Source organism: Onychostruthus taczanowskii, unplaced genomic scaffold (assembly GCF_017590055.1).
Source record: "Onychostruthus taczanowskii isolate IOZ18803 unplaced genomic scaffold, ASM1759005v1 scaffold24, whole genome shotgun sequence".
Taxonomy (NCBI): Eukaryota; Metazoa; Chordata; class Aves; order Passeriformes; family Passeridae; genus Onychostruthus; species Onychostruthus taczanowskii.
Window position 1 is genome coordinate 9445797 of NW_024499684.1, and position 23014 is coordinate 9468810.

Genomic DNA, 23014 nt, shown 5'->3' on the forward strand with positions numbered 1-23014 from the left:
TATACAACTCATTGAAAAATGAAACATCAGAGAACTGAAGAACAATGTCAAATATATCTTCTAATCTTCCTCATTAAGTGTCCCCAGTCATATTTCAAAAGATTCGAAATATTTATAACTTTTGTAAACAATTGGTCATTAATTAATCATTTTATACAGAACTATTTCCACAAGTTGTTTTATTGGTGCAGTAGCAATTAAAAAAAACAAAAGCTTAACAGAAGTTTAATTTCATCCATGAATGATTTAACAAAGGAGAAATGCAGATATTAACTGCACAGTTTGTGGTCATTTCTGAAGGAGTGGATGTGCAACAGAAAGGGAAATGTATAGAAAACAGAAAACCTGCAGAGAAAAATGCAACAAACAAATATATTCAGTGTAGACTAAACATTCTGTCTCTCTCTGGACAAAAATGATCCCAGCTATTCCCAAACCAGGAATTTCCTGCAACTATCTCATGTACAGCACAGCAAGTGAATTGCATGATACGTACTGACTGAATAGCAGTCACCAGGGACAGCTCAGATCTGATGGGGACATGACTCTACAAACACACTGGCAGTTTGAAAACAGAAGTAACAGCAAGGGATGGGAAATAAAAATAGTATCTATTTATGGTTCAAATATTCAGTTTAAAGTGGACCAGGAGTGGGGTCTAGCAAGAATTAAGGTTTACTATCATTAACACATCTGGACAGTGGCTGCACAAAAAGCCTGGCCAGAAGATCCAGTGAAGAACCTGCTGCAGGTCTGGAATAGATAGAGAGCAGGATGTGTTTCTCAATTGATCCAAACCTGGTAAAGTTCAGAAAACATCATAAAGGGCAGGCATGTTTTTCATCTCTCTGAAATTAAACAATGCACCAAAGAGGTAAAAATGCTTGCAAGCCAATCTACCACTAAACTTGTATCATCTTCCGCAAGTTCCTAAGATAATTGGTTTTATCTGTATTTTAAGAATAATTTCCTTTTGAATTAGATATAAATGTATTCATTAGCTTTCATCAGAACAATCTGCAGTAAAAACTTCAAGTACAGCTAGATTAATGTCAGGATATACTTCAAGATTTACAAAATATAAACCAGAAGTTGATTAGACGTAGTGGAGCTTAAGAAAAACTGAATCCAAATGCCCATTAGCCAAATAAGGTATTGTCCTGTCTTAATTTCCACTTTTTATATGTTTTCATGTGCTCTGCTCTCTCAGTACTGTCAGTGGTGACGATAGGGAGGTGGCCAGATAAGGAAACAGTATTACCATAGCTGGATCAATCTTTATTTCTGTAATATATACTTTTCTGATTAATAAAAAAATCAACCCTCCAATGTAAATGAATACATGGTATGTATTCATTTACATTGGAATCTTATTGACAGCTTCATTTAAACAGGAAAAGTAAGGAACATGTGGAAGTTACTGAAAATTCTATTGTATGATCTGAATATACTAAGTATTTCTGTTAGAATTTCTGACAGCAGCCTCCTCTTTTTGACCTCACATTACCTGCATTCCAGAGACAGAATTTTTTTCTTTTTTAAAGAAATATAAATTGATGCACAGTTCACTGAGGACCTGATTTCCAGCTCAAGGCTGGTAAGCCTATTCCACTAGCAATTCATGGAATGTAATGGCTGGTGTCATACAGAGAGTCAAACCATGATCTCATGGTCTCTTCTGGCCTTTACTCAAGGACTTATTACACAATTTTGCAGCTAATGTCCTTGGAAGTGAACTCTATTTCCATTTTAATGCAGAACTATAAGATGACGCTGAGGCTATACACACATCTGACTGAAAGTTGGAAGGTAGCAAAAAAGAACACCCAGGATAATAAAAAGCAGCTGCAGAAGAAAAGTTTTAAAGTAACAGCGCACACTTAAAGTAAGTGTGCTAGACAATACTTTCATAAAGTTAGGCAAGAAAAAACCCGGAGTGTTTACAGGGCTGCAGAACTTTTTAGGGTTAACTGTGCTTCCATCCAGAAAGCAAGGGAGCGAGAGAGCCCAGAGAGTGAGCAGCAGACAGACAGACAGACACGCTGCGGTGCACAGAGACAGAATGTTATAGTGTGAACAGTCATTTCCAGGACCTGCACATCCTGATACAGCTCCAGGGAGCACACATGGTAGTTCTGGAGCAGTGAATCAATTAACCCTCTCTGTCTCATTTCCAGCCAAACCCCCCACCCACTCCCTTCCCTGTTTTCCAAACACCGGAGCTGGATACACTGGAAGGAGTCAATCAAGGAACAAGGGTAGCAGCGAACTGTGAGCTTTGCTCGTGAACAAAGAGAGAACTGCACACAGACTCTGCTGATCATCTAAGCAGAATCAACAAAGAATGGAAATTAAAGGACAGCAAAAGCGAACACAGCCTTATTTCTATCCTTTTTAACGTGTGGTAAGAATTATTCTTCTCCTCCATTTCAGAGTTGGAGAAAATACCTGGATGAGAAGAAATACAGTTTTCCCAAAATAGAAATTCTTAATCTTCGTGATAGAAGAAATGCGCTTACAAAAAAGCACACAAAGAGACAAGCTTGAGAAATATTATAAAAGCCAAAAGCAAATGAGCAACTTGTTTTCCAGAAAGCAGTGAAAAATCTCAACTTCCACCATACGACGAAAAAGAAAATTATAAAGGATCCTCCTGGATGCAAAGTGAGCTCTACTAAAATGCAAGAGAAAGAGGTAAGGCTTTCTTCACCTGAAAACTGCAACACATCAAATCTTCTCGGTAACTGAGCATTTGTTCAGCTTAATGTCGGGACAGCTGTTTGAGTCCCTGTTTGAAGGGGGAAATGCAAGCCTTCAGTCTTTAGCAGAGTTGACAGAGAAATACAGAGGAAGAGAAAGGGCTGTGCTTAATAAAAGCCTTGCTCACATTACAAAAACAGGAGTTTTACTCACCCTGACCCTTTCAAGTAATGAGTAAATTTAGATGTCTCAGTTCGATAAATCTCTATGGTCCCCTTGAGACTGTCAGCAGTGTTTTATTGTCTGCAGCTTCCTGACCCTCACCTGATAAATTAGGAAGTGCTGAGATTAAAACGGAAACCTCATACATAATTTCTGAAGATATTTTTGGGGTTACCCTCTAAGGAGAAATAGGATTCTTAATAAGGGGAAATATGGGAACTGCTGTCTGCCTACGCACATGCTGCTGGAGACTAGACACTCGGGAGAGGAGGAGTTGCACATACACAACTCGAGCATCTGCCTCTGCATCAGTTTGTACTCAGAAGGAGCAAATCTACATAGACTGCACCTAAAGGGAATTGTTTTGCATTCAGATTCATCTATCACTCTTTACTGCGGCAGGAAAAGAAAAAAAAAAGGAAGCTAATCACTGCTTATTTTTGACAGCTACTGATTTTTGCCTTTTAATCTTCTGAAATCTGAACATCGCTACAAAGGGGAGACCAGACCCCTGAACCCTACCAACCAGAGATGGACACAAGGCAGGACTTGCATTTTTAAAACTCTTTTGCGCCCAGCAAGGCATAGAATAAAAAAATTGGATACCAGCTCGGCCATGGTTACAGGATCTCGAAGTAGCAGATGACCAGTTCACTATACTGACCATGCTGGCCCATCTTCAGGACCATCCTGGACCAGAGAGCAACAGAGAACTCTTACACCGTACGCAGCTCCTGCACAAAAGACAGCCCCTGAAGACATTCCTCTGCACACAAACATGTCCCATCCTTTACACTCCTTGAACGGATCTGGAGCTGGCAATGGATCTTTGTCGCCTCTCTCAGTAACAGGAGCACCTAAGCAGGACTTCCCAAGTGAGGAACAAGGAAACAAAGTGCACTGGGCAGCATTGCTGATCCTCCTGCTGATAATCCCCACTATTGGGGGGAACATACTTGTCATTCTGGCTGTGTCCCTGGAGAAGAAGCTGCAATATGCTACCAACTACTTTCTAACGTCCTTGGCGGTGGCAGATTTGCTCGTGGGTCTGTTTGTGATGCCAATTGCCCTTCTCATAGTATTATTTGGTAAGTGCAGTATGTTTGTTTCATCAGGTTTGTATATGGGGTACAATTCTGGGAGGTCTAACTGAAACAGAAAAGTTGTTTGCTGTCCAGCATTACAATTTTAAAAATCACTTGGATGATGGCTGCTAAATCTTCTCTCCCTCTCACCTTAATACAACCTAATGTTGTCTTATGGGAAGCACATCTATGTGGATATTTTTTCCTTTGAAACAAACCATTCAAAAATCATCCAAGACTTAAAAATATTCAAATGTGAGCTGAAGCACAGGGAATTTTTGTACAGTGTAATATAATTTTTAACAACATCAGCACAATGCTGGTATTTGTTGTATTATATTACACTAACTGCAGGCAGTATTCCCTTAAAAAATTTGAAACCAAGGCTAGGTATCTGTTTAGTACACTGAACAGGTTTTGAACTTCCTATGAGTAATGCACGTGATTTTACCAGAGTATTAACTCCACAAGCAGTCATATATTTATATGGTCAATCAGAGTCAGTCCCTAGCACTATCAGTGACAACAAACTTTATCAGCAGTGGTTTCAGAGAAACTGATCTCCTCCCACTCTGAGGAAAGCCACAGGTTCATAAGACATCACAAGTAAATCATCTGTCAATTCAAGGAAGCCTCAGTCCATGTACCTAATGTTTGAGATACGTATTTGTCATTTCGTCTGATTCATATGAAATAAAATAGGTCTTTTTCACTTGAACAAACATTGGATGTGACATTTTCTTTCTTGTTAGTCCTTACAGAACAAGCATGATTTTTCCACAGCCTCTCAGCTCCAGCTTTATTTCAGATACTGCTTCTGACAACTAATTGCAGGCAACTCCATGGCAAAGTCTCTCTCTTTTACGGCTAAATTTTCTTTAAGAATACATTTTAAATTGTTTATTTTGATATCATAAATGGAAAAAAAAATCAATGAGACAGGTTTTTCAAGAAACTTAATGATTTATATCATTACCTTCAAGGTACACTGGGTCCTAAGAAAGGCTGCAGGAGTTCATTTTTCCTAGGCTAGACTCTAAGAGTTGCCTGAGCAACAAGCAAACACAATCAAACTGTATTTCAGAAAGGCCATCAGTAGTTTCTGTACAGAAAACTGGTATCACTTTATTAACAAATGTGTTTATTCATTCATTAAATGCCTTGAGAATTTCTGTGTGTTACAGACTCCTTCTCCCTAAACAGAATTGTGAACAGGAGGCCAGAATTCAGCGCTGAGATCATAGAATAGCAATTTTTTTTTTCCAAAGCAATCGTTTCTAAAAGAAAACAATGTATGTAACTGAGACTGTGATTTCTAACTCAAAAAACCCAGTCACTTATAGAAAACCTTGGTATGTCATGTATGTGCAGGTGAGTGGGAGGCAAGAAGCAGATATGCATTTCCATACTTGCACATGGATGCTGTAACTGCTTAGTGCCTGCCACAGGTCTCACTACTAACAATAAAGCCACTAGCCATAAAAAGTACTAGTGTTTACTAGCAATCAACATAAAGGGAAGGCAAATCCTGGATTTTGTGGAGTAGGTTTTTGGTAGTGGTGGAGTTTTCTTGTTTTGGATTTTATTATTATTTTCATTCTGCTAGACTAACAAATATTTCCTTTATAACTTCATAAGGACTCTATTGCTCTTTAATCTCTCAATTAATCCACTGCTAAACCCTGGTTACAACAGTTTAAAGCATGCTAGGAATCTCAATTCAAAAGTCAAACAAAAATGTCTTTCATGGTGCAGGAAATTTACCAGAAAGTAGTAAAATCAATTACAATTAATTAAGACCACAACCCGCCTTCCACACAACAGCGGTTAAAACTGAAATTTCTTGCACACAAGTCTCTCTTTGGCAGCCAACCAGAAAAACTGCTTTGCCTCTTCACCAAGTGGGAGAAGATGCTGAGGTGTTTATAGAAGTTCAAAGCATGAGCAAAACATGAGGAGTTACTGGAATGGAGACAGAACAGACATTAAATACATAACAAGTCTAAATCTTGAAGCTACATTAGCCAGACAACTGTGTGAACAAAGAAGTCTTTGACAGCCAGACAGCAGACTGAATCCAGCCTCCTGGCACCTCCACACAGGAATGTTTCCATAATAATGAAAGAGCTGGGTGCAGCTTCTAGATACAGAGTACAAATATTATGCTTCCGATTTGGGATTGATATCTAATTATGTGGAGAAGATTTGAAGGAAAAGGTGTGAACTGAAGTGCAGTCACATTAAGATCCTGACTGTACAAACTAATGTGTCACAGGGTGTTCAAAATCAAAATCTGCTACAGGCATTGGCTCCACACCCTGAGAAAACATTCACCAAAAAATCTTCAGAAACTGACTGTATCTGTAATAAAGAGCTGCCCCTTTTAAAAATAAGTAAATAAATTAATCTGTAAACTCACTTGCAGGTGTAATGCCATGAGCAGCACATTATTTATTCTCAGCAGAGCAACCAAAATGTACTCGGCTACAAGCATACACAGCAATTTTAATTTAGGAGTGTGAATGTCAGAACACATAAACATTTCATAGCTTTTACAGCTTGCTAAATATTTCTCATTTCTTAAAAAAAAAATGAGGGCCCACTAGGAGATAACTGCATACTCTGAAATCTAGCTTTCAAAACAGTTACCCAAATTTCTAACATTCAGAACTACTGAAATTGAATAGTGAAATTAGCAAACAAACTTGAGAGATATTCCCATTTACAAAGCCTGCAGCAGGAAGAAGTCTGATGTCCACCGCCTGGTGGCAATGGGCTACTTGAAGACAACACATGTACCATCTTTTACAATACATTCTCTTCTCCTGATAATCATCCACTTAAAATCAGAAAGCAATGCTGATTATCCTAGGTTGCAAACCATTATTTTAATCTATCACAAGCAACCAGTCCTAATCTTCCCCCATTACTGATGATAACCACAACAAATTTTCCCTTCTTGCTTGTGCAAACTGCCAGAGAAAACTTTAATCAGGGACTACTCTCCACAATCTCAAATCTAAAGATATCAAGGGTTTATCAGAAAGTAAGTCTAATTGAAAAAAATACTTTGATTAAAAATCCTAGAGAACAGCCTGGAGACAGCAGGCCTTGGCAGCCCATGGAGCCAAGCACATGAACACAAAGCACATGCAGCTACACACACACACACCAGTGGGCAGCTTGAAGCTTAGGCTTAAAGGAGATGGTGACTGAAAATATCCATTGCCATCTCAGCAAAAGTATCATTATATAACAGCCACAAGGCCCTTTACAGGTAACACATTTCTGCAGCCCTTAGGACAGAAGAAAAAATGGTTTCCAAGTCTATTTAAAGACTTCTCTCAATCATACTTATACATGTACACAAGCTGTGCTTTCTCTCAAGCTTTCTGAAAATATTTTGGCTTACAGCAAGAGCAGCTCTTCTATACTGTACTTTGTTTTAAGGATTACACATTTCTAAGGTATTTCCTATAAATAAAGCTTTTCTTAAATAAAGATTAATCAAGGGTAGACAGTTGCGGTAAAAGCTCATTTTACTACTCCAAAGGTGCAAGACAAATCTTAAAGCATGTATTCGGTCTTATTTTGACTCAAAATAAGCAAAATCCTCAACAGCAGCACTGCTGCAATGCTGGGAGGATCTGAGGCAATTTGTAGGAAGAAGGAATTTCTTTTTAACTGATACCACCTGACAGCTGGAGAAACCAGTCAAATTTTCAGGCAGGTATCTTTGTCGGGTAACCAAGGCATTTAAAAAAAAAATTCAAAAAATCCAATCCCTATTAGCTCCCAAGAAAAATGGGAGTGGAGAATCTCTGCCCTGTAAATGCTCTGGTCTGCTTCCATAATGTAGATCTATAGTAGGAGAATCAGAATAGTCCAAACTGAGCATGACCTGCTAATGTCTTTGTATCACTACTTGGCAGGACATTTTACATTCTGAATTATAAAGCAGGACAGCAACCAAGCAGGTCATCATCACGTTCAAGGGTCAGAGATGCTTTCTGATCCATGAAAGGAAATTAATATTCCATTATTTCCTTAATTCTAAATGAATAAACTAGGCCAACAGTGATAGACAGCACCACCATCACCAGAAAAGCACAAGAACTCAGTCCAGAGCATTGCCTCTAACAATGGGCACAAAGCTTCTAGCTTTGATTTGTAGGTGTAACCTACAAATCAAAATACGTTACAGCAATATACATCACAGAATGAATCCTAGATAATTGTGTGACTCTTCTGGACTTCAAAGTATCAGATCCATGATATTTGTTTCATTTAAATAATAACCATCATCTTCAATTCTTACCAGTTACAGCATTTAAAGTTTACTTTGATTTTGTTTGGACAAAAACCAGCATCTCATACATACAAACAGAGCAGAACATAATGCTATAATCATGAATGTGATAACCTACTGCCTTCTGCACCCAGTACAAAAATAGACAAAAATAAAGAAAATAGAAATCTTTCTCTGTTCAGTTGCACTTGTCAACTAACAAAAGCTCTTACAAGTCAAAAATGTACAAGATTATTTTGTATCAGATCCCTGTTTAAATGTATCTTTATTTCAAAGAAGTAAAAGGGCCTTTTGTTGCAAAATATTTTCTTCTGCAAACAGTCAATTAACTAAAAAAGGAGATAGTTCTTACACTGGGATTCTCCAGAACCAAAGCAGTTATAATCCAGGGAATGGCATGCAAGTACTATCCAAAAGAAGTATTAGCTGTTCACTTGAAATCCAGCTGTGTCATCTGCTATCCTTCAAGTTGTAGAACACACTTTCTATTGTTCATGTTTTTTCTGAACTAATCCTTTATCACAAAGTCAAAAGAGGCTGTCAATTTTCTGGAGTGAGCAAAAACATTTCAAGCCCATCAAATCAGTTACTCCTTTTAATTGGGTTATTTTAAATTACAGCTGATTATATGAGCCACAATACATTTTGGTTTTTCTTTTGAAAGGAAATCTGTTTCAGAAATACACCATACCTTACTGCCAGCTAAAAGTCTAGGCATGAAAATTAAAGATGAGTAAATGTTTCATAATTTATTAATTACAACTTTCTCATACCTGTCTGACAGACTAAGTTTTTTGAAGCATAATTTCAATGATAGAATCCATTTTAGGAAATAATTATGGTAGATAATAAAATTATCTGGTTAATAAATTGAAAGCAGACTGCCTCTTCCCCTTCTGCCTCACTGCCTACGCCATCCTCACCTGGAGTCCTCTGCTTTGGGGATGGCTGAGGTTCAGTTCAGGGCTCCATCCCTCCATTCCTTGTTTAACACAGAAGGTTTCCCAGCATAGGTAAGAGTGCTGACAAGTACTATGTTGCTATGTTTGTCTCCATAAAATTTTCCACCCACTGGAGTTTATATTTCAAGTCAAAGCATCACCGTTATCGTCTCCATCTATCAGTCATGTTACGAAAAAATGTTTTAATCTCAAATGACTGCAATGTTAGTACACTGATAAGACTGAACATTACAAAAGTCCAGCTCATTTGGCGTTCTCAGCACATAGGTCTATTTATGCTGATCAAGGAAATTAAAACCAATCTGATTTATTAGAAGTGATTTATTAAAACCAATCTGATTTATTATTCTTTTCCCCCCTAATCGTCATTAAACAAATAACTGATTTCCCTGGCAATACTAATAATGTACTTACTGACTGAGTACAGCTGAAGTTTATAAGGGAGGAAAATACATTTAGTAGATTAACTTCTACCATGAGAAACAGAAAAATCTTTCTTGTTCACACATTCTCCCCTGGGACTCCAGAACATCCTTATAGATACACAATACTAAAAGTGCACCTCAAACTGAACACTGCTTGCACTGGATTGCAATAGAAGCTACTTCTGAGTGAAAATAGACCAGCTAAAAAATAATCAGAGATCCATTAACATTCATTTGGTATTGCAGACATTGATAGGGGAGACACAGGTCTCACAAATATTAGCCTTTTGGAATTCTGAACACTACTAAACCTTTCTCTTGGCCAGTGCAGTTGACAGACCCTATGTTTGCTATAAAGATTAATATTAAGGACAGACTCTAAGAAACAGAATGTCAGACTTAAAATCCAAGCCATGGCTCTTGGGGAAACAAAAAAAAAAAAAAAGGACATGCACAAAACTGTTAAATTTTTATAAAATCATTACTGACATAGAACAACTCTAACTCTGTCACATTACTGTTCAAGTGTATATGGCCAAGTGACACAGCAAACTCATTTTAAAGATGTGTGGACAAGATTCTTCAATATCACTCCTAAGATCCAACAGCGGTTCTACAATGACTAACTAATACTTAGGTTATGACTTATCTCCTCCATTTAATATAACCTTGAATCACAAGACTATCAAGCAGAAACAGCTGAATCATTTAACAGTAGGCTCACAAGAACCAAACAGTCATGGTCCATTTTTAATAAACTTTTTAATCTAGAGTCCTTACCACAAAAGGACAAAAAGACAGGGAAAGGTTTATAGCACACAAGTAGCCTGATGAACATGATGGCAGCAACCATGCCACTTAGGAGCTAATTAAAATATAAGACAGAACCCATTTGAGGCAGTGACAAAGCTCAGTTCCTGTAGTACTATGAACTTCTCAAAAATATTGATGCCACAGGAAAATGACACACTGAAAGTTCTCAAAAAGCTTAGATTCTAATGAGTTTTTTGTTCTCTTTCAGACAATACCTGGCCTTTACCAACTGCCTTGTGTCCTATCTGGCTGTTCCTTGATGTCCTCTTTTCCACAGCTTCCATCATGCACCTCTGTGCCATCTCCCTGGACCGCTACATTGCAATAAAAAAACCAATCCAGGCCAGCCAGTACAATTCATGGGCTACAACAATCATCAAAATCATCGTGGTTTGGCTCATTTCAATAGGTATGTGAGACTGGAGACCAGAAATGGAACACAGGAGCTTTTCATGTCCAAAACAATAGCTGAAATGTGGGGGAAATGGAAAATTTGGCCAAGTACTATTGACTGGAGGACCATAACACTCAGGCTGGTCGAAGTTCACCTCTTGGATCATACACAGCTACATCATAAAAATCTGCCTGAACCACTGCTCCTTATTAGGCTCACCAGAAAGACCAAGAATTGAGTCAGAGTATTAATCATCACTCTTCTTCATGGTCCTAAAAGTTCAAAAATCAGAAAACAGTATCTGCATGCATAGTATGCCTCCTGGGAAAGCAAGATTTCATGTTCCTGTGGTGCTACATTTTGTCCCAAACACAACTTTAAGCCTTGATTAGATGTTGGTAAAATTCTGCATAAAGGAAGTACAAAAGGGTTAATTATTTATAGCAAAGATCTAAATCAGTGGCTGATAACATCCAGGCTAACACTGAAGGCTGACACAGCATATAGAAAGGTTAATGTCTAACAAAAAACCCCCAAACAATCAAAACAACAAACCCTGAACAGTTTATGTGAAGACGTTTATACCAACATACAAACTTCTATATCAGTGTCTCTGTGACGTGCACGTAGCACATCATCTGTCTTTAATGCTTAAAAAATGAATCTGTTAAATGAGCTAAGGAAGTGAAAATATTTAATTCAAATAATTTAATACATACTCCAGACAGCCTTAGTGCTGTATGCACTATGTGATAGACCAAACAAAATTATTCTGCATTATTAAGGCCAGTGATGCATAGGAGAATGGATACAGCCACCTTCTTGGCTAAGGCAAACCCCCAAATTTCTGAGTTGAAAAAAATTCTGGAAGAGCTGTAATGATAGGAGAAAAGATGCTATCTCTAGTCTATCACCAAGCCATCCCCCCCCAGAAAAGAAACAAACTTAGCATGACAAGACAGCCACAAGGTGACCTTTTAATGTGTGATTTATTGCCATTAAACAGCACTGTACTTTTCAATTTCTTTTTATCTAACATAAAACTACTCTGCAGCTGAGCCAGGTTCTCCAAATCAAAGGTTAATTTGGTTCAATCTTCATTTTATATGCTTGTTGTATCTGAAGGTGTGCTTCTAATTAAGAAAGGGATCAAGTTGCTGAAGGGTAAACCATTTTGCTCTTGTTGCTTTAAACCAACTTCAGTAAGCAGAGTAGCAGAGGAATACAGTAAATCCCTATATCTCATTAAGTGGTATCAGAAAACTGCACAAATCACCTTCACCAGACAGCAAGGAACCTGTTGTTTTTGTTGTAATGTCAGACTGCTGGCAAATGAAGTGCTGACTGTAATTTAGTGGTTATAAAAAATTCATTTAAAAGACAGGACTGTTAACATTTTTTTAAAACGAGTGGTGAATTACAGAGCTAGCCAGCCTCATTTAAACACTCCTAAATATGCAGGAGACTTTAAACAACAAATCCATCTCAAACACACACTGCATAATTCTGGCAACTATTTAGCTACTTGTATATATGAAAGAGTTGAGCAGAGTGAAAAAAATCAGCTGTCTGTGCCTAGTCACTTGATGTGGTTAACAGAAGACGGAAAGACACGATTTATGTGTTTACAAAACTGCCCTTCAAAAAGTGCAAAGGTTACCCTGGGGAAGAGAAAAAAAAAAGGGGGAGATGGCCTTAGGGAAACATATTTCACTGGAGGAAAAGCCATACTAATTCTAATAACCAGAGTCAAAGCAATTCATGTGTTTTACACTTGAAAAGTTGGCAACTTTATACTGCTTCCTCAATCACTACGAGTTAGGCCCAATCTCCTTAGAAAGGGCACTCTGTTAAAGCTCAGCCTGCCAAGTCTTACAAAGTACCATTTGCCCAATTACCCACGTGATGCTTTCCACACTTCACGTTGTGTTCCCCTGCCTGCTCCAGAGCTCAGGAATTACCTTTCTTTAGAAACCCCGAGGCTTCAGGCCCAGTGAAACGATTGCAAGTGATTAACCTCTGCTAAAGCACTTCTTTTTTCTCCTACAGGCATTGCAATTCCAGTCCCTATCAGAGGCATTGAGGATGGAAATGGCAACTCTACAAACATCACGTGTCTCCTGATGCCTGATCGTTTTCATGACTTTATTCTGTACGGATCAGTGGCTTCCTTCTTCATTCCCCTGGCTATCATGATCGTCACTTATTTACTGACAATCCAAGTGCTGCGCAAAAAGGCCTACTTGATCAACAAGCCGCCTCAGCGCTTCACCTGGTCAACAGTGTCCACAGTCTTTCAGCGTGACACAACACCTGCCTCCTCACCAGAAAAGGTGGCCATGCTAAATGGCTCCAGAAAGGACCAGACTTTGTCCAGTGACATGCCTATCTGCAGGGCATCCACGATTGGGAGGAAGTCCATGCAAACAATAACCAATGAACAAAGGGCGTCAAAAGTTCTGGGGATTGTGTTTTTTCTTTTCTTGCTGATGTGGTGCCCATTCTTCATAACAAACATCAGCTCGGTTCTGTGCAACTCCTGCAATGAGGAGGTTTTTCAAAAGCTTTTGGAGATATTTGTTTGGATAGGGTATGTATCCTCAGGAGTGAACCCTCTTGTGTATACACTCTTCAACAAAACATTTAGGGAGGCTTTCAGCAGGTACATCACTTGCAACTATCGGACCACAAAGCCTATCAAGGCCCTTCGGCAGCGCTCCAGCAGGATCTCTTTCAGAAGCTCTGTAGCAGAAAATTCCAAGCTCTTTGTCATGAATGGGATGAGAAATGGGATTAACCCCATTATGTACCAGAGCCCAATGAGGCTGAGGAGCTCACCCATCCAAGCATCATCGGCCATTCTGCTGGATACGTTGCTGCTCACCGAGAATGAGGTTGATAAAACAGAAGAACAAGTCAGCTATGTATAGTGGAATGGCAGCCATGTCCCTGCAGCATTACTGTATGTATTATTCTAGATAACTGCACTGTAAGAGGGTATAAATACTATTGTTTTCTGTTATTTATGCAAGCAATATCTTATAAATTTATATTAATTTCTCTCCTTCAAAGTCTCCTCTACTTTAAGCCCAACCCCATGGTGGCAACCACAACTTCATTCCATGACAAATGACTCATGCAGAACTGTAGCCTAAGGAAGAGGGAAATAAATAAAAGCTAAATCAGTTTAAGTATCTGACTTCAGTTCTCATCACCTTCAGTCTCTTCAAAGCACATCTTTATAAGAAAAGCATTTCTGTACAAACACTACTCTAACATTTGCTCTGGCAACAAGACAAAACTTTGTAGGCTCTACAATGGAAGTAGCAGAGGGATACAAGCTCACTGGTTTCAATTTAAATGTCTGTAAACAGATCAGCACACAAGCTCACTGTGTTCCCTCCTACAGATACATTCCTCTGCTGAGACTGAGTATCCACATAGGAGCTTTCCTTGCTCTCTAAGGGTGTGTAAAACACAAGCAGAATCACTCACTCTAGAGACCAATGTACAAGCCCATTCCATAAAGCATTATCAAAAATTCCATGTATGGAAATTATCCCTTTACTGTACAGATGGGCAGAATTTCACCCACTTGAATTTCATCTCCATTACATATGCACAAGCTCAGTGATGCCAGATTATTCACCAAAAACTGCCCTTTTTTCTTTGCATATTAAAAAAACCAAATTATTTAATCAAAATAACACAACACGCAATCAATGATCATAAGAAAAACAGGATACACAATGCCTGGAACATCCCTGTAATTTATATGAACAAGCTTCCTTTTTAATGACCATGGAAACTTCAGTGAAAGCCTCCCCTCATCCAATGTAGTTCACAGGAAGTAGAGAAATCACAGACAGAACAGCTACTTCACAAGAAAATAAGAGCAAATATTTAAGAGACAGCAGAGACAACAGTACTGGCTACACCTCACATATTCACAGTTTAGCTGAGCTCAAATTTATTTAATTGGACTAATGGCCAACTACAGGTCCCAATTTGCACTCTCTCAAACATGTTCAAGACTTTAGTATAAACACAGAATTAACAGAAATAATTGGTCTTCACAATCCATAAAAGCTGCCAGAGTCTGTAATTTGGGAAATCAGAAACTTCTGACAGCTCCAGACTCTTTGGGAAAAGAAATCTGATTTCCCCAAAGTACTGGAGTTTTTACATCAAGCAGCCAGCTCACCAATTTTTCCATAGTTTCCATTTACAGTAAAATTTTCAGCTCGGGCTTTGTTTTCATTTTTAATATTTTCAGCATTCTTTGGTTACACTAAAATTATGTACAGCAAAAGGCTTAGGCTTTTTTCATCTGCAGAACAGAAAGTACTAAAGTTAACATGTCCCTCCAACATTTATTTATATATATTTAATTTAAAACATATGCAAGTTCAAAACAAAACCTACTGTAAAAACTGCCAGAGATTTTCAGGCAAAAGCATTAAAAATACATCTGGAGTACTTGCAGTAAGTTGTCTTCTTCTTCCCAATTTTGGTGATAATCACCAGTCACTTAAATCAGAGTAAATTCTAACTGCTCTCCTTCCTCTTCACTTAATCAAAATTTGTTTAAGAGTATTCTGTAGTTAAGAGCCAGAATGGATGGACTGTGATAGCTGTAAAAGACACTTTCATGAGCAGTAACACCAAAAGGCAAACACCATTCCTGAGGGGCTATTGCCCAGCAGTCAGAAAGCAAGAAGCAGTCATCTTTGAAAACTCTCTCGATACTTAAATAAATCCATGTTAATTAAACAAAAAAATGCTCATATAGCAGGCAGCAATCACCTACTTTGAGCAGCAACTTATATTTTCCTTTTCCAGCAGAAACATCACAGCTGGCTCACAGCACATACTAAAACTGAGAAGTAACTCAGCTCTTTTCTGTCTGACCCTGTTCTTGTATAGCTGTCAGGTCTGCAATCTGTCTTACAGAAGCAGTAATTTGCCCTAAATGTCCCACAGAGAAAGATTCCAAGGCCTCTTTGCAATCAGTGCTTAGACCTCCACCAACAGGAAATCATCCTTAAAAAAGTCTCACCCAACAGAGATGTATTTTCTCAAGCCAGTATACAGGTTTCTCAATTTTAGTAACTGTAAACAGAAGCTCAGCAAGTTCTGGTTACTGAGTTCAGTAACAACAAACCTCAATCTAAAGGACTAGTGATTAATAAAAAATCCAGTCTACAGGGAAAGAAAATTTCTCCACAGACAGAAACACATCACTCCATGCTTCCACTTTCCAAGTGGAAAACATTCCACTTCACATGCTAAGTGCAAGAAGATATTGCTCAGAGCTTGTCCACTTGCAAAGCAAACAAGCTGAGAATTCAGGTAACAGCCTTGGAAAGCAGGACAGGGCAAGAAAAAAAGATGAAGATGCAGAACTATGAAATAAAACAATATAATGGACTGCAGAGTTCTTGTTTTAGCAACGGTATCTACAGGAACAGCTTTGAACAAAGACATCACCTTCATTAGTAAGACATGATGGAAGAGTCACTGCAAGCTCCTGTAAGAAAGCACCAGTTTGTTGTATGGTAACTACAGACAACACTGCTCTTGTGGCATCAACAAGCACAACAGGAGGCTCAGGACTACATCCATGAGTATTGTCTTTAGATAACACCAATTCATAAAACATATTTTTATATGCTGTCTGCAAAGTGAGAGTATTTTCATAGCATTATAATATTTTACAGCTTTTTTCATAAAGATAGCAGGATAATAACTGATAAAGCTTTGCAGTCATTTGGCTGTAGAACAAAAGACATTTCTATAGAAGGAAGGGTCATGCACTTTCCCCTTAACACACACAAATGAAAAAAGGGATTCCTTTCTCTGGAGCAAAATGCTGCCAGTTCTTTCAAAATCTGACCCACAGCGAATCAGCCACCTGGTCAGCTCTACAGTCTCAATACAAGAACAGCTCCAAGTTATTATCGTATAGAGGCAATAAAATAACAAAATAATAAAGTCCATAAAAGAATAACTTAGAGATACCGAGTTCAATTTTTCTCATTATCACAAAGACCTTTATCTGGCATATTTAATTTCTTTTTAAACTTCCAAAAAGCAAGACAAAAGTCAAAACTGGTCTGCAACATCCAAGCACTATAGGAAGAACACTTTCAAAGAACAATGGACAAGTATGGTGGTTGTTTTTTTGTCTAATTATTTAAAATACATTAGGAGACATTCAATATTCTGTCTGCCTAGCTAATTAAAAATTACAGCATAGATATACACATAAGGACTCAGCAGACTTGCAGAGAGGAAAATAATTGAGTTTGAAGCCTAACAGAATAAGTGTCTTGAAATGCAAATAAAGGGATCACTTTACAAAAAAACTAAACAAAAAAGCCACAAAATACACACGAAACAGAAATTAACCAAAAAATATCCCTACCTTTAATTCACTCAGAAACAGAGAAGCAAGAAATTCAGCTAATCCCAGCTATAGTGATGTGGCATAAAATGTATTTTGTGAAGTCGGTCCTGAACCATCTAGAAGCTGCAGGCCTTTAGCTACCAGGAAACTTACAAGCAGCTAGAAAAAAGTATTATTTATCTTATATCCCACAAGTAAAAAACTCTTCCTGACTACATCACACTAGACCATACTAGCATCAATTTTCAAATGCAAATACAGTTAAAATCAAGTGTAAAGCAGAAGGCACTGAGAAGAGGCTGATCCTACAAGCTGGTGCTGTATCACCTGCACACAAGAGGCACATAGGATTTTTTTACAATGTTTCACAGAAAGTCCTGCTTTTCTACACTGTTACCATATTGTGGAAACATCCCCATCACTGCAAGCTGGTAAAAGAAAACAAAAACATAACTCCCCTAAATCTTTTTCTAGGCTGCTGTACGTTACATCAGACTTAAAAAGAAAAGCAGTGTAAGCAGAGTAAACATGGCAAAGGCATGCTGAACAACCTGGGACATTGGAACCCAGAGAGGCAAAATATTGCCAGAATTCTGTTGGCTTTTTACCTTGCTAGCTGGAGCCAAGAGTCCCAGAGTTCTGGCCAGTTCTCAGCACTGACTTAATATTACCATGAAGCGTTAGACTTTTTTCTTCATATTGATAAAGATGCCCATGTACAACTGCTCAGAAGCCCTCCTTTGTTTCACTTCCCCTTTGGCTCTCTAGACAACCATTAACATGGCAAAAACAACAGTCAGGAGACGTGCATAATTTTGCCTTGGCATAATAATAACATGGTGTTTACTATCAGTGTCCATTCCCATGAAAAACAATGTTTTTTCCAGTGGAAAAGGAAGACTTCTGCCCTGCAGAGGAGAGGAAGCCATTTTATTTTACAGTGGGAAGCTAGGTACAAAAATAGGAAAGATGGCTTGCTAGAAGTGCCCATTTTTACTCTTATGTTTAATAATTCATGTCAACCCTATTTGTCAAGCCACAGCTACAATTCCTTGCATCCAGGTATTGAGAACCTTTCCAACCTCTGAAAAACATCACACTCTTAAAAATTAAAGCGCTTTTTATTCTCTAAAGGATCCTCTTTACAAATGCTCTACACAAGTAATGGCAACTCATTTTCAAATTCATTAAACCCTGCACAACTTCAGTGAAAGTCTAAGCTTCTTCTGATTATAGTAAGATTTCTGCTACTGCTTCTATGAAAGGGACCTTCATTCTCCTCTACAAGGAAGACTGAAAATGACAAGATAAAATGTGCTGGATTGTAAACAAAACCCTTTTAATCTTTCCTATGCAAGAATTACCAAGCAGCTACATTTCACTAAATTCCTCTTCACAGTTAAAACACTGAAAAAGTCACTGGTGCAGATCACATTAGAGTGACTGTCTAACCTACTGAAAGGTAGGTTAGAAGATATAAAGAAAACAAACTGTCCCAGTCTTCCTGGAATAAAATCCAAGTATCTGATCTGTTTGCCTTATAACAAATATACAGCCTTGAAATACCAAAGGCTATGTAAACACAAAGCATACAAAAGCAGGAAACATTACTATTTCACTGGCATCATCCTGAAATTAAAAATTGAACAGAAGCCATCCAGAGTTCTTCATGTTTGGGTAGCCTACACTTATCTGAGACTACATCTTCCTTTTGGGACTCTCTAGAGGCTGCATTGTTCCCTCTCCTGCCCTCAGCCTTTTCCCAACAGTATTGCTTGAAGACAACAGCAGCATCCTTCCCCATGACTCTCATTCCCCTGGATTTAACAACTGCTATGAGAGCATTAAATGTTTTGAGTTCATGCTTGCAAGCACTGCTCCATCCCACATTGAAGCTCTCTGCCAATCAGATTTGTTCTATCCATAAAACATCTACCTCCTCATTTCGTATATAAAGTGTTTAGATATTCTGCAGCACTGCTCTAACAATGTAAAAATAAGGCTGACTACATAATCCAATCACATCTCACTCTGCAATACCAACAAAGATCAATTCGTGATCTAAAGTGGTAAAAATTGTGATAAAAATAAGTCTTTCCATTTTTAAAAAGCAAACCACTTTAAATTGATCATGTTTTCCATTGCATCATAATTGTTAAAAGCTGACCGAAAATCACAGGCAATTTAAATGCTGTTTCCAACAACCATAAATATTTCATAAACCATTTCAGCAGAAAGAACCACCAGTATATAAACATCAACAATTAGGTAAGTTTGCTATCTCTGATCACCAGCAAAAGGAACAGGACTGGGAAAACAGAGACACCTTACAGTAGCCAAGTCAATACATCATTTCTCTTCTTCCTATTTCACAACACAGCTTCTTGTTCAGCCCTGCATCCACACTGCAAGCTCCAAACATCCAAAGCTTTCTTAGTGCCTCTGTATCACTTTACAATAACATTTCACTTAGAAGTGCCTCCTGTAAGAGGTGGCCATTTTCAAAAAGAGAGAAGATGTAAAGTCTCAGGTTTTTGCTCCATGCAATTTTGACTGGTTTTTTTAGATGGCAAAAGGAAGAAAAGATGAGGCAGTTTTGAAACAATTCCCCTGCACCTGATAATTTAATATAGTGGCATGAAAATTAACTCCTTCAAAATACATAACTAGTGCCTAATTTTTGTATGGGACTAAGCCAAGAAGGGAGAAAAGCCACACCAAGTCCTACAGCCAGCAAGCTGTGCTTTCCATCCCCAGCCTAAACCTATGGACTGCATCTAAACAGTCAGCAAAACCAGAATTAACAGCAGTGATGCTGCTGGTAAAGGTTAAATTCTACACACAGGGTCCCCTGGAAAGCTTTGGGGAGCCCAAGAGTCAGACAAGGAATAGGACCTGCACTGCAATATATTCTGCATTCAAGCAGTGTGATTGATACTGCTTTGCTCACCTGGGTGACTGCAGACACTCCCACAGCCAGACAAGTGTGCATCCAACATCCCAGAGTGAAAATGTAACAGCAGCACTAACCCCTGCTTCCCCAATCCTTCCAGGGATTGTAATCTTTTCTAATCTTGCAATTCTCAGGAAAAACTTAAGAGCCTAGACTAGAATATTCTACTTAAACCTTGATTCATGAATTCTGAATAATGAAAAAAGCCACATACATACTTTTGTATATTTTTCCAGTAATACAAAAGCCTAATGAAATTACCATGCTTAAAAAAATATAAAAGAAGTAATCTTCAAGTTCAAGCAAAACCTTGTTGCACTAAAAATTAAATGTCATGTTTTATTACCTTATGTTCTATCACATTTTACTTCAATGTTGTGCTGTTTTCATTACCAACAATAAAAGTCAAGATGGGCTCTTGAGTGAGTGTATGTAGGGTTGTACACATGTGATAGCAAGGAAGACTCAGAGGAAAACAAGGACAGCAAAGCCTTACAGAATGTTCTGCTATGCAGATGCATTACCTAAAATTAGCAGTTTTGTGATGTTTACAACACTTTTAGTTCAAATCCAAGAGGAAGAACATTTATTCATAGATAGTTATAACACCAGGAGAAAACAAACTGGATATTTATGACACAATGTGAGTTTGTGGGCTGTAGTTCTGTCATGCTGAAGCAATGGTGCTTTTAAGGAAATTATCATCCTCTGACTGTGTAACCTCCAGCCTTATATGGATTTTACTATTCCTATAGGAGGTACAGACAGAAGCACAATTCTGAGGCCACATAAGTGTACAGTCCAGCAGACAAACTCACACCTCCAGCATACTCAACCTCATGAATGCCATGAACTCCCCAAGAAAGATGTAGACTGCATTAAACAAATGTATTCTCTTACTTCAATCCTGACTTCACAGTTTCCCTTCTGGAACCATATACAAAGAATTCAATAAGAACTCTTTTCATAGGACCTTCAGTCATGTTTCCTTCACTTAAAATGAGACTAATTTCTGGGATTTAGCCCACTGTGTCTCAGACCTGATCACCTCCCACCACAAAACACTTCATTCAGAAGCTCTGTATACCCAGCAGGTGACAAATCACTGATTCTTGCCAGTATTCGATGCTGTGTTAGTGGCCTTTGCAAGTAAATCCAGTTAGACTTCAACAAACAACAGTCTTAAGAAAGAAATGTCATTCTAGGTATGAAATCTGACAAACTCACACTCACTTGGTCTTTATGTCTCTATACACTGGCATTGTTGAGCTGGGCCAGAGCACACAACTAGTTATCAAGTGAAAAGTGTTGGCAAATACCACAGCCTAACACAAACCTTTTGCCTCCAGGAGCTAATGGTAATCAGCTAAAAAGCATTAGTCCATGACTAGCAAGAAAGATGGACACTAGAATTTACAAGGAAATGCTCCTCCTCATTGCACAAGTAGGTTCTGGACTGCAAGTCTCCAGAAAGGGAGGGGAAGAGGCAGGATAACATCTTAACCACTGTACAGCAGGTGAAAGAGTCACAGATGGTGTCACTCATTTCCTCATTGCTGGATATGGAGAGAACAGGCCCTGAACTATGTTGTTCCAGCAAGATGCCAGCACATGGTAAATAGTTTAGCTCAGAGCCTTGAAGGTTTCTAATTTTGGTAAGAGCTATCCATGTCCAATTGTGTTTTGCATTTGTTGAAAAGAAAAATTACACTGAAATCTGAGCTCAAAAGGGCTTTGTCACAACCTGTTTTGAAAAAAGATGCCTGAAACTATGGAAGGTATGCATGGAATTTTTGTTCTGTACACAGATACAGCAGTCAGCTAAACAGACCCCTTGGCTTCAGGAGAGGCAGAGAACCCTAAGCAGCAAGGAACAAGCTGTGTTGCTTGAAAGTAACAGAGCAGAAGCACCTGAGAGACACCTGCTGCCCACTGAGAGAATCTGTCCTCTTAGCAAACCATATTCAATTAACCTTCAGATAGAGCAGAACAGTGCAGTCACTACCATGCAGGGAACAAGTTGGTACAGAAAAGCTGACTGCTCACATCAGTAACCCAAGTTTTAACCCCATATTTAAGAACCTCTCATCCTGCTTTTAAGGACAGCTACCAACCCAAAAGAAGGTGTGAAGAATGATTTTTAAATTACAGTTATGGACCCAAGTATGCACCAACTCCTCTCAGCCACACTCAAAGGCTGCAGTTTTGCTCAGTGCTCAGATGACACAGATTATTGCATTAACAGATGCAGGTGCAGTCCTTGGGGAGCCTTCTAATTCCCCAACCACCCCTTAGCCAAGGGACCTTAGAGCACTACAAAATACCATTTCAGCAACAGGTTTCACTTTAGACAACCAGAAGAAACATTGTGACAATTTTGTGATGGCATCATGTTACAATGTAAGCCCAGGAACTTTCCAGAGTTTAACAGTGGATACTTAAAAAACAAAGACTATTTCAAGGTCGTCCTTCTGGTTTTTTTTTCTTAATCAAAGTCACAACATTTTAGATAGCCATTAGGCAGATATATTTGAGTACTGCTGCCCTTAAGAGGCTTGGCACAAGCACAGTATATTTAATTTTTAATTAACTGTCATTCCTGCAAATATTAATTTTTCATTCTATTTGTCAACTTCATCTAGTTCTGTTCAGACAATTAAGCCACAGTCCAGAAACCTACAGAAAGACTCATTAAGCATCTGCTGAACATTTGAAATTAAGGAGGGCTTCTAATCCTAAACC

The 23014-nt window shown here is 38.4% G+C and overlaps 2 protein-coding genes across 2 annotated transcripts in view; one reads left to right on the top strand and one right to left on the bottom strand.

Annotated features, from left to right (window-relative positions):
* PSMD1 (proteasome 26S subunit, non-ATPase 1) overlaps positions 1 to 23014 on the bottom strand; it is a 65424-nt gene that overhangs the window by 26322 nt on the left and 16088 nt on the right. The window lies entirely within an intron of this gene.
* Positions 3014 to 14088, top strand: HTR2B (5-hydroxytryptamine receptor 2B). The gene is made up of 3 exons (XM_041405687.1): positions 3014 to 4010; positions 10725 to 10925; positions 12960 to 14088. Exons 1-3 carry the CDS (start codon positions 3701 to 3703, stop codon positions 13838 to 13840), a joined length of 1392 nt encoding a protein of 463 aa, XP_041261621.1. The 5' UTR covers positions 3014 to 3700; the 3' UTR covers positions 13841 to 14088.

Excerpts from the sequence above, each read along its gene's own strand:
- HTR2B (XM_041405687.1), top strand. The coding sequence starts at position 3,701 with ATGTCCCATCCTTTACACTCCTTGAACGGATCTGGAGCTGGCAATGGA. Across the intron at positions 4,011-10,724 it reads CCTTCTCATAGTATTATTTG|ACAATACCTGGCCTTTACCA; the intron begins GTAAGTGCAGTA and ends GTTCTCTTTCAG. Across the intron at positions 10,926-12,959 it reads GGTTTGGCTCATTTCAATAG|GCATTGCAATTCCAGTCCCT; the intron begins GTATGTGAGACT and ends TTTCTCCTACAG.